The sequence below is a fragment of the Amphiura filiformis genome, chromosome 6 (genome assembly GCF_039555335.1).
Source record: "Amphiura filiformis chromosome 6, Afil_fr2py, whole genome shotgun sequence".
NCBI classification, from domain to species: Eukaryota; Metazoa; Echinodermata; class Ophiuroidea; order Amphilepidida; family Amphiuridae; genus Amphiura; species Amphiura filiformis.
This window is the reverse complement of record NC_092633.1, coordinates 60,845,907-60,859,064: the sequence shown is the minus strand read 5'-3', so window position 1 is coordinate 60,859,064 and position 13,158 is coordinate 60,845,907. Positions and strand designations below refer to the sequence as shown.

The following is a 13,158-nucleotide window of genomic DNA, read 5'->3' as shown; positions in this document are numbered from 1 at the left end:
ACAATTTTTTTCCGCGCTACGCGCGCACATTATAACAATAAGGCCCTTTTTTAGCCGGATAATAGGCGAAAATAGTGTAAAATACCATTTTTTTCCGCGCTACGCGCGCACATTATAACAATAAGGCCCTTTTTTAGCCGGATAATAGGCGAAAATAGTGTAAAATACCATTTTTTCGCGCTACGCGCGCACATCATCCCAATAAGGCCCTTTTCGGGAAGCTCGAAGACATACAGTCTCTATGTATTGTATGATGCAACTGCAATTTTTTCGTCTGTGCCCCCAAAATTTATTTTGCCCCCCCTGACCAAGAAAGCTGGCTACGCCCCTGTGACTGCCCCCTGGATGCTGGGACTGACTGATGATATGATGGCGATCTTCATGAATGAAAGTTCAGAATTTGCCCTTTCAGCAACTTTTAGTCCTGTCAATTTGTTTATATCGGGAAAATTCGTCATTTAATCGTAAAGTGTTGCCATATTTAATACATAACTAAATTTGAGCACATGGCATTCACTTCGCATCAGACCCGCAATCTTCCGTAGAAAAATGTACATTGTATTCGAAAACGATGTCGAAAGTAGAGTCCAGTGGCGGCGCCAGGAATTTTTTGGGGGAGGGGGTGTTAAATGGGGAAAGGAGATGGGGGGGTTCAATTTTGAGAAAATTGCCGCAAAAAGTGAAAATTTACGTGATTTTGGGGGTTTGCCTCAAAATTAAAGCGGACAAGACAATTTTTGTTGGAGGGGGGTGTGCCCCCTTGCCCCCCCCGTAGTGCCACCACTGGGGTATAGGGCATAGGGGGGTAATTGCTTGCTCGCTTCTTGCCTCTCAGACTAAAATGAGTGCTGAAAAGATCATTGTTTGTATACCCAGGTTGGTCCGTGAGGGGCACATGCTATGATCCATGGACCGTTCCAACATCATACTAGGCCTACATGTAAAAAAGCACAAGCCTGGATAGCCAGTGTGGGCTAATAAAATGCCTGGTCTAGATAGCTTTGATAAACAAAGCAAGAAATGGAAGAAAAAGATAGCAAGGAAAAGGAGAAAGGACTAGAGAAACACAATTGTACAATGCAGCGGTTTTTCTGCATGCTTTAATCATAGTTCAAGTTATGGTCTGAATTTTTTGATGGCAAACATTCATCAAACCATACTATTTATAGGCCTATAATAGTACGTGCATAGGCCTACCAATATCATGTTTCAACTTTTCTTAAATATTTTTTTAAATAAACGAATATCGAAGAGTGGACTAAATAGTAAATAATCATGTTACATGTATTCTCCCCCCCCCCTAATTTTGCCCTCCCCACCAGGCCCATAATTATTGCACAGCCCCTAATTAGTGCTGAGTATAACTTTTTTCATAAATGAAACCGGGGTGGAGATGGAACCGCGTACCGTGGGTGCACATTTTTAGTTAAACCCACATATTTCAACTCAAGATGGAAGATGAAAATGCCAGGCATGGTATGTTAGTATGAGAGGTCACGTTCTTTAAAATGTTATTCAAATCGGGGACCTTAACCCGGGCCAACGGGATCATGCATCCTACTCTATAGGGAATAAGCGATTTGTAAAACTGAACTTCAGGGTGTTTTACGAAACGGCAAAACATAGACTGGCAACTTGCAACCTGTCACTCGCCACAGCCCACAGCTCACCGTGGAATCAACCGGTGCACACAGGAGTTATAGAAACGGAAGATCTGGGAATTCTTTATAATTGCGAAAAATTGTATCTTGTGAATTCCACTATGGCCAGGAAACATAATGGCACAGGTAATTATTTGCATTTGATATGTTGTCACGTTTTTACATGACTGTAAATCTTCACAATTGGTACGGTGTTGGTTTACCAGTCATCCAGTTCAGCAGAATTATGCAGCCACTCATCATCAGTACAGCTTGTGTTACGTATAGACCTAGGTTTATTGCATGATATAATATAAATACGTACACCCATTTGCAGGTCAATTATCATTCGGACACAAACGCTTCAAGATATAAAGCGACTAATAAACAGATATGAAAGACTTGGAGGTTATGAAGAACAGTGCAATGACTACTGAATAAATTAAAAATAATGTTTGCTTTCTTGCCGTTGCTTTCGAATTGATTAAAAATATATTTAATTTTCCAAGACCAAGTCAAACTAAAGTATTATTCAGATTTCCTTTTACAAATTAAGCATACTGCTAGCCGTCCAGCGCGTATTATTTTGCACATGGTCCAATGCACATGCTTGACGTCGCGCGCGTATATACGCGATTGTAAAAGGAAATCTGAATAATACTTTAGTCTGAATAATACTTTAGTCATTTATTTTAGTGCTAGGTTTTTTTAAATTTTTCAGTCGATATCCCAGAAAAAAGCTTATTCACAAAATTTCAGTTGATTCTGATTTTCTGTTTACTTGCGAGTTTATGCATGATTATATAATGTGCATTTCACTGCTCCATGCATAGGCCACTGGCACTGCACTGTTGTAATTTCGTTCTTGATTGTATATATCCAAAACGGAATTCAAATTTGACGATATTTTTGCTTAAGCCTAAACTAATAAATCTGCAAGAAATATTTGGTACATAAACATTACTGTATGTAGCCAGAGGTTTCCAGTGGTATACTCAACTTTTTTTGAGAAAAGTGGGGGGGGGGTGAGGCTGTGGATCACAAAGTGCCCTTTTACATGTAAATGCTTTTGCCAAAAGTTTACAGGAAAAGATTACTTTTTAAAAACTGTCATGCAGACCTGCTGAGTGCTGACCAGTCAGTTCTCTGTTACGTTAGTGTTTAAAACAGCATGGGCATGAATTATATCGCATTTTTTTTCTATTGAACATTTGAAATAAATACACTAGAGGAGGCTGGAAAATGTCTTAAGGTCGTGCGTCATGAATTGGGTACATAGGAAAAGGTGGTGGTGTTACATTAAAAAAAAAAAAAAAATTCAGGACGTTTTGGCCCAGATCTCAAAAATGTAGAGGGCTACTGAACTAGAAATGGTCTCATTTTGTTGCTTATTTATCTACCTAAAACTGTGGAAAGTAAAAACTTCACACTGTATTTACTTTTTGAGATATTGCAATTCAAACGTTGCAAAGTCAGGGGTGGTGGTGCCTACGGTTGAGGCGCCTACGGTTGAGGCGCCTACGGTTGAGGCGTGTGTTTAAAAGTATAGGGAATATTGATTTTCAGTACCTCTCAAATTTGTTTTTTACTGTAACTTCATAACCCAGCAAGGTATTAGGATGGATTATGTACCATTGTTTTGGTACCATATTTATGTCTAGTAGGTAACTTGACCAATTTTACTCCAAGCTGTGCTGCATTCTGAGTCATGGGTTCTAGGCTTTTCCTATGTATACGTTACTGTACTAAGCATGCATTTGTGCTCCGAAATGCTCTGAATGTCATATTTCTTGAAGAAGTTACCCTACTTCTGTAAAAGTTAATATTTTTTAGAAGGAAATTTGATGAGGAATTCAAATATGCCATTGGTTTTTGTGTAGGACATGAAGGAAAAATGTTTTGATTGATAATGTCATAAAAATCATAAAAATTTATGTGCGACTTTTGATCACCATGTATCTCAGTTAGGCTACATAACTCATCTTTACAAGTTTGCTTTTTTTGAGAGCCTACAATGTTATTAGCACATCTAAAAAGGTTTTAGCAGAACAGGTGTTTATGTTAGTGAGTACTTTTAGAGGTGAACCAATTTTTTTACTTTTTGAACGAAAACGTAACTTTTCCACCCTATATAATATTTGTGGCACCCTGTATATCAACTTAAAAGTTGAACAATTGTCTTCCTTACACTTTCAGCTTTATGATGATATAAAAATTGTAGGTTTCTGACAAACATGAGATGAATGACAATCATTTTTGTGTGAAACCGTGATTATTTTTCTAATTTTGAGTATGTAACGTATTTGGCCCCCAATTCATGACACACGACCCTAACTGAAGATGCAGCAAGCAGCGATTTTACGGGCAATTGATACCAAAATTATGTTTTTGGGACATTGTCCTCATTCTACAGTCATTCAACGGGAAGTGCAGAAGCGACACATAAAAAAAAGGCAAATGCAAGAAAAATGGCTTTAAAGTTGTAAAATGAAATGTTTAAGGACTTGGTTTGGCTCAGAAAATGCTAGATTTGGGTACCCGGTACTTTAGACGTAAAAGAATATTTTGTTTTCAATGGTAGGTTAAAGTAAACATTAAAGGGAGTCTCTGGCAGTCACAACATTATGCCTTATATGTTAGAAAAATAATTATGAAGCACGAATCACATGGATTTCTTTGAAACAAACTCATATTGACCATAAAAATGAATAAAAACAGTCGGCTCTCAACACGCGATATTCAAACTTCCCGCGCCGAAATTGTCAAAGTGCAATTAATGATGCAATGGTTATTTGTGCTCAATTGTCGTTAGCCTTCATGGTATTACTGGGACGTCATTGCACCCGACAATTTTAGTGCCCGGGAATTTGTACATTTTGATTACCTCAACAAAGTCACTTCACACTTGTTGATGCACATGCATACTCTGGGATCCAACCATGCCAACGTACCGGGTACTTGTTATTGGTTAATTTTGTATCCAAAGTCATGCGTTCGTATTGTAGTTTGAAATACGCGATATACGGTTGGATCTTGTGCATCTGTTAAAAGCTATGTTCATTCAATTGAAATTCCTACTGTAATTTCATGAATTTAAAATTGTTATATTCAACATCCTCCATGACTTGTAAGTCAACGTCAACTGGAGTGCATAGAGAGTGCACAAACAATGCTGAGTTGGGATATAATTATACCTCTACCACTGACATTAATCCCTTTTAAAGAGGGGCACCATTTATATAATTCTAATACATGGTAGGTGTGTTTCACTTCTACTGGACAGTCTGTGCGTGGCTAGTGTAAAGTCCGATTCAGACTCCACATTGCAGTGTGTTGCGATGCTTTTAAAACTGAAATCTGAGCCAGGTTTTTACGATGGTGGAAATTTTGTCGGCGATGAGAGTTGAACAAAAGTTCAACTTTCTTCGCATCATTCTGCGATATCACGGCCGTACATGCTTGTGATTGGCTGCTGAACAATCAAGATCAGGTCGAATGACCATAAAAGGAGATGCAGACCCCAAATGCTTTTAAAACATTGCAGCATCACTTGATGAAATTAAAATGTACATTTTAATTCACGCTGCGATATGGAGTCTGAATCAGACTTACGAGTGTCAGTATTCAAATATATATTTGTCCATATTGTTTAAAGTAAACAGGTTTGTGAATTACTACACATGTAGTGGAGTTGGGAATTACAATTAGTACGGTACTGTGGGAAGTTGGCTGGTTTGTCTGGCCATGACCAGACATGCACAATGCATCAGGAAACATTGCTATGCTCAGACTGCATTTAACTACCAATCTACCATATCAAATGAGTTGCTTAGCTGGCTCATAAAAAACTTCCTGTACACAGATACTTTGGCCTATAGTCTCTCTATAAACTTTACATTTTTAGTACCTCACTGTAAATTGCATGATTGATTTCCATTGCTCACAGTGCCCTTGGTGCAGGAACTTGAACTGTAGCTTTGTTTTATACAGTATCCATACTCTTGTTGACTTGTTGTTGGTCTAGTAATTATAAAATTGAAAAGTACAAAGTTCTGCACTCTTTGGGATGTACATGATCCAGTCACTATACTGTGATCCAGTGGTCTTTTGCAAAGCTAGTGGGAGCCCATAGAACCTTAGCAGGCCTATGATGGGCGATGATCAGTGTTCGAAATTTTGGTTGTCCGTTCGCCCGGGACAACCAAAACATGCACCGGACAACCGAAAATAATGCTCTAGTTGTCCGGCGGACAACCAAAGATCTACAGCCAAAAGTTACTTTTTCAGCATGTTAGTTTGCTCAAACCTGACACAACTGATGAATTGTTAAATATTTAAGAGTAATTGTTCATAAATTGACTGTACACTCACTCCACTTTATTGGTCACATGTAGTTGTTTCAGATTGTGGCAGCTTACGGACAACCAAAAACTTTGGTGGACAACCAAAAATTACAACCTGGTTGTCCGTGGGACAACCCCTTTTATTTTCTTAACTCGGACACTGGCGATGATACAACCATGCAGAGGCACAAAGGCAGTTTTTGTCTAGTTTTGGAATCAAGGTTTCAGGGTCCATGGTCATAGGTGTGACTCATTGACAAGGTGAATGTTTTGTGACCCAGCTTTCTCTTGACCATGGAAGTATTAAAAAGTAGTCAAAGAGCTTTCTCCTGACCAATAACCATATCATGGTACACATAGTAAATTGCAGACACAGTGAATTTTTATGGTAAAAAATGTTGAACAGTTTTGATGAAGAAAAATGATGGCTGAGGTTGTCAATCTGGTCACACATTTTAACACAAATCAGAAAATATGAGCACAGACTTAAATTGTTAAATTTCAAAAAGGATTCAAAATGATTCAAAATTGGGCTAGAATACCCCCAAATCAAAATATTTTGAAAACTATGACCCATCCATAGGCCCCTACCATCTATCTTTTGCCTACCTCAATCAAGTTCAGTGGTAATTATTTTTTTGTTAATTTCCCCATGGTGATCTGTACAAATGTGTGAGAGGCACTAAACTAGGTCCAGCCAACTCTCAGGTCAAACAGTGCAGACTGCAGGGGTACCACTGTAATTTTCTCCTTCTCCTGGTTGCCCAATATATATTTATGAATGAAGTGTACATTTATAGCATGATTAGTTAATAAATAGACCAGGACCATCACACCCACCATTGTGATTTTAATATGGGTGTTTCCTCATTTTTGCTGGCAGAAAGGGTGACCAGGGTCAACCATTATATCAGGTGCACTCAAGCGCAGTACAGGAATTCTTACATGTATTGGTTGAAAGTTAGTTCCACAAACATTAGTTTTCACTGAAACTTGGTGGAGTAAAGTACAAAATTGCAAGTTTCATTTGGATTTAATCAAAAGATCAGTATAATAAATAGGTGATATAGTCTTTGCAATGTTTTTTTTTCATGCTTTAAAAAAGCATAATTAATTCATGTGTTGCGATACAAGAGCACAACACACTGTCACTGTCAATATTTTCTGTGTTTCTGGTAAAATATCTGTTATGAACTCTGGTCAAGAAAATACTATTGCCTGCTATTGGTTTACTTGAATTGTTGTATGAAATAGTAATTCATGGGAACTTTTGTTTGTTTTAAAATTAAGGTTAAATTGATTGGCATTATTTTTATGCCTCCAGTCCTCCACCGGAGGTATTACGTTTCCTGGTTGTCTGTTCGTCCGTTCAAACTGGTAAGGCGTATAGTGATGCAATTTGGTGGAAGGGTGGCAATTGGCGGTTTTCAAATTCTATTAGATTTTCATCGCAAAATATGGTAATTATGCAGCTAATTTGCATAATTTATGCATATCAAGCAAAATAACCGTGTGAACAGATTATCTTGAGATCCGTATAGGTTACAGTGATGTGACTTGACAGCCAGAGCTTCCTGACCTGATTAAATTTTCAGAGCATTTTGTGGTCATCCAGGATCAAATCGCCATAGATTGTTGCAGGTTCAAATAGGTTCATGAAATTTGGTGGAAACGACCACCATAGCAAAACATTAATATGAAGATCATTTTGGGGTCATTCAGGCTCATTCGGGGTCATATTGGCATAGATTTATGAAATTTTGATGGGAATGACCACTGACACTGAAACGAGACAAAAATGTTTAAGGTCATTTTGGGGTCAACCGGGGTGAAATCGCCATCTGCAGGTTCATGAAATTTGGTGGGAATGACCACTGTAGTGAGACAAATAATGTGGAGGTCATTTTTTAGGGTCATCTGGGGTCAAATCGCCACAGCTCCAAGTGAAATTGCACCGGTTCAAATAATGCACGTACATGGTCATGTGTCATATGGTGGGGTACATTTGCGTTACAAGCACTGATTTTGAACATTTGTCCTCCTTTTCACTTAAATTGTTACATGTCTAAAACTATACATCTCACACCAACAAAACTATACATTTTTGGAAAGCTTATGTTCCAAGGAATCCAACTATGCAAAAATGAAGTTGGTATACAGGGTGCGTAAGAAAATATATAGGGTGATATCATGAAAAAAACTAATTTTACTAGTAAATTCATAATTCATTGCATTTACTACTGATATGGAATACCTCAAATGTAATCTTAATTTTGTGGCAGGCAACACTATGAGCTTGAATAAAATTTATACTTTCGCTAAGTTATGAATGACCAAAGTGGTGATACAGGGTGTGAAAATATAGGTAACTTCACACACAAAATGTTGATTACATTTTGAAAATATTTTCTTTAGAGTGTATCCTACATTTATTTTAACTGCATATTTGGATTCCTGGGGTAAAAAGCTTTCCAAAAATGTATACATTTCCTATCTTAGGGTGTATAATTTTCAAGATACAACAATTGAAAGCCAAAACGCATGTTGTGACTGAAAATCTTGACATTTGTGTGTAAGTGAATAGGAAAAATTGAGGTTCTTGTGACTTGCGGTTCTCAGTGAATACTTGTAAACATGATTAGATCAAATTAATAGCTGAATAAGAATAATGAATGATCAAGCTTTCATTTGAGGTATGATTTGCAAGTATAGCACACAATTTGGCAATGATATAATTTAAAATTCAAAAAGATGCCATGTCTCCCATAGAGAATGCACATACTCCTCCACCGCTTATCCTCCACCACTTATCCACCAGGTTTATCTTCGTTAAAATTTTGGTATTTTTCACTAATTAAACAAATTGGCATTCCAAATTGAGAAACATATTTGAAAATTAGAATAATCAGGCTGTATAATGAGCCCAAACTTGATGCAATTGGACCAAGAATAGCCCTGTGACATCAAGTTAAATCAGAAAGAGGAGAGAAAAATGTAACGTCACCAGGTATTTTGGGGTCCCACCATAAGACATGTGACCACATGTAAGGTGGAGGCATTGCGGCCGACGCTTTGTGCCGAGACCCGCCACGTCTAGAACCACAAAATTCTAGTTTTTAATAATATATTATTGATGTCCAAAAAGATGCAAACATAATTTAATATTGTTCCCTTTTCTACATTTTTAAGCATGTACATGTAGATGTGTCATAAGATTTAATACAGAGACAATTTCTAGTTCTCTATAGCGTATTTACCATGTCTTTTAAATATTGTACCAGCACTTGGCATAGATCTCTTTTTAACATGGAATGTAAAATCTGTGTTTCGCTCCCAGAATAGATTTCTAGGGTCTATGATGTGAAGCCTGGATGTGAAGCATATCGAAAATGGTCAGATATGATGTTTGGCAAACAAATGCACTCAGAGCATCTGAAAATTTGCAATTTGTAGCTAAAATGGTCAGTATGAGGTTAATTTGGTAATAAACACAGATACTCAATCTGATCAATATGAGTAACATTGGGGGAATGATTGCATTGCGTGGGTCCTTGCTCCCCCTTTTGGAACATCAAATTTCAGGATCAGAAATTTAATGGGTTGAAGCTGTCGACTGTCCATGGAGTCAAAGACCTTCAATACTGTAAAACAGATACCCCAACAGATTATTTGGTGACTTTTGTATTTCACAAGTTATTCAAATAAATATTATTAACCATTAACCTTGAACTATTGAAATTTTAGATTTCCACAGGTCGTGGCATGTCATTGAAGTTTGAACATTAAAATTAATATGAATATCATGTTAGTATCATAATGAAGTGAAGTGGGCAACCATCATTGTCATGGATGGTGACAACTTGAACCATTGTTATATCTGCTATCTGGCATTTCTGATAGCTTATCAATCCAGGGAGCAAAGATTCACTCATAAGGCACGTTCAGACCTGAATTATTACTCGAGTTTAATAATTTGTATACAACCTGTGATAAAATTGTCCATACGTAGCTTTAGGCCAATTACAATTGATTCTTAGTTTCCTGTTTCCGCCCGCCCAAAGTAGAGAATTGCAAAATATTTAATTATTTTATTTATATTTTGGATTTTCTCTTTAAAAATAACTTTTAATGACTACCATTTGCTACTTTCTGACTTTGATGATATCATTTATAATGATGAATAAACATAGAACCTAATTGTACCATTACTTATGTGTAAAATCAAACATAGTAGTAAAATAATTAAATGCATGCTCCTTGTCAAAAGGGCTTGATGTAGGTTGCGACCACTTATTTTAAAATAAAGAAAATAAAAGATAATTAATAATTAATAATTAAAAGTCGCCTCATCCCTGGTTTTCAACCATGAAACAGGAAACTAAGAATTAATTGTGAAGGGCCTTAATACCCCAACCTTTTAGCGTGACCTGCTGATCAGGGGTAGCGTTATGCCGTTAACCCCCGATCGGGGGTGAATGACCCCCTAAATGTAAAAAATATCAATTTTTCACCCTCTATATTGGGAATATGTGCAAGCTCGGGGTGAACTCTGACCCTCTACTTTTGGACCTTACTCCTACCCCTGACTACACTGCAAAATATTTTTCACCCCCGAGATTTAATTTTCACCCCATGTATTTGGATTTTCTGCAAGCTCGGGGGTGAAAAACACAGGAAAACAACCCCTGACTTTCGGACCATAATGCTACCCCTGCCGCTGATGACCCCAACATGAATTTTCTGTGTCCATTTTGTACCCAGGGATAATTTCTGGAAGTTCCACTAAACATTGAACCTGCTGGGCTAAACCGTGCAGGTTCTAATAAATCTGCAGTCCGGTTGGAAACAAATTTTGTTTGAGTAAAAATTGAGGCGAAAAATGGATTTAAAATTAAAGCTCTTGTTTTTGCTTCATCGACAAATTGGTGTTGGAAATGATGAATAGTCAGCAACAGATACCAACAATTAGGCCTATGATGTTGGAACAGGTACGGATGCGACAGGAGGCAGAAGAGAGTACCCCAAGACGAGTGCAATTGCGTGCTCCTTACACTCATATCGGTGAAGAAGAAAACACATTTCATGCCTTGCTTCATCTAGTTTTAGAGCAAGAAGGGAACGGATGCCGATGGTTAATTTATAGCGAGGTCAAATCGGGGGAAAAGGTCATGTTTACCTCAACTTTTACCTTTAGTGCAATCCAAACAGGCATCTACCTCGACTGGGGTATCTACCTCGACTGGCTGGGGTATCTAACTCGACTGGGTTAAGGATTTACCTCCTGACTATTTTCAGAGGTAAATCAGTGGGGTTAAAGTCGGGATAAGCTGATCTGACTCTGTCCAGACGGGCACGATCTTGACATTTATAAGCTTACTACTACTGGGCACTTTACTCTGCCAGGTAAATACCCCTCAAGTTAAATACCTCACATCTGAACAGGACTATAGACAAACAGAGATACTGACTGACTAAAGGTAATCAGTGCATAGACAAGCTCCAATGAAGCAGGGTCAAAGATTACATAGATTCGCTCAATATCTGTGATTTGCTGCTGTCAAGATCAGCATTTGGTTGTTCCTGTTGTAAGCTGTTTAAAGTTGCTAACTTACTGTATGCTATACATGTATGTAGTACAGGAAATGTTGTGGGAGGATTTGGATCATTTTTGGTGTACTCTTTTTCTGTAGAATTGTGCAAATTGGATCATATTGTATTGAAACAAACTTAGGACATTTTTGTCAGTAAAGGTGAGTGGAAATTTTAATGCTGATTATTTGTTTCAATATTTGCCTCTTAGGGACGCACCATTTGATACTCAGGGGGGGGTAGGAAGTTAGGGTCGGGGAAGAAATTTTTTTTCGACCTTGAAGGCGCGAAAGTTTTTTTTTTTCACACTGAAGGCAAGTTTTTTTTATTTTTTATTTCATGCATTATACACAGTTAGGTGGGGGAAGTTTTTTTTTTTTTTTTTTAGTGTTGGTGGGGAAAGTTTTTTTTTTTGCTCATGTAGTGGGTGAAGTTTTTTTTTTTTTGAAAAACTTCCTACCCCCACCCTGAGAATCTAATGGTGCGTCCCTTAGTGCAGTCTTCGGTCTAACTGGATTAGATCATGTCAGTGTCACATGCAATAAACATAGGGTTTGCTCACATCAGATTCACTGTGAACTCTGGAGAGCTCTACTTTCTTTCAAAAGTAGAGTGTGGTTAAAAACTGTTAAGGGGGGTACTACACCCCTGCCCAATTTTGTGCCTATTTTTGCATTTTTCTCAAAAAATATAGCGCATTGGGGACAAGTAAGATATGTATATTATAGGGGCATGGACTACAACTACTACACTGGAATTTTTATTTCAGCACAGACAACAGTTGTGGAGTTACAGTCAAAAATGAGGGAAAACCAATATTTGATCAATAAATCAATAACTACTTACTTTGAGTTGCTGAATTTTTAGTACAGTAGTTGTAGTCCTTGCCCCTATAATATATACATATCTTACTTGTCGCCAATGTGCTATAATTTTTGAGAAAAGTGCAAAAATAGGCACAAAATTGGCCAGGGGTGTACCCCCTTAATTCTACAGTGGTCTGGCTGGTATGATTCAGGGCATGCCAGGATTGGGATGGAAAAATCTTGCCTGTTAGGGCACTGGTGCGAAAAAGGGTGAAATTAATGTTCCACGAAAATGTCCAGTTTAAGTATCAGGATGTGCCAGTAATACTAATATAATGGTTATGGTATTGATTTGATTATTGCATGATCTTTTTCATTTACAATTACATTATTCATTTGTCCATTATAAGGAGTGTGCTGTACTGTGTTTATTATTGAATCAAGTCTGTTTGGATGTTGAGCTTTGGACAGAATTGTAGGACCTTCACTGGTAGAGAGTTAGAGGACACTGTCAGTCCAGTGAAGTGGGCAGTGGGTCAACTTGGAGTTTAAAACCCTAGCACGCCTGAGTACTACAAAATACTCTACATGATATATGCACTGTGCGTGATTGCATCTAATGTGATGTGATGACGCAAATAATATACACGGGCACGCTTTCATTGACCCGGCCAGCAAAACACCCATTGGTAACTGTTGCCAACTTTGTGCTTGGCATGCTAGGCCTCTCAGGTTCAAATCCCACCAGAGTAAACTTCTTTGTTTGTTTTCTCGCTTTAT

At 37.7% G+C, this 13,158-nt stretch overlaps 1 protein-coding gene across 1 annotated transcript in view; it reads left to right on the top strand.

The window, feature by feature from the left end:
- The first annotated feature begins 1,665 nt into the window (after positions 1-1,665).
- The window catches only part of LOC140155756 (uncharacterized), an 84,618-nt gene continuing 73,125 nt past the window's right edge, over positions 1,666-13,158 (top strand). Inside the window, 1 exon segment of the mRNA XM_072178711.1 lies at positions 1,666-1,787. Coding sequence (XP_072034812.1) covers positions 1,763-1,787 — 25 coding nt within the window. The 5' untranslated portion in view covers positions 1,666-1,762.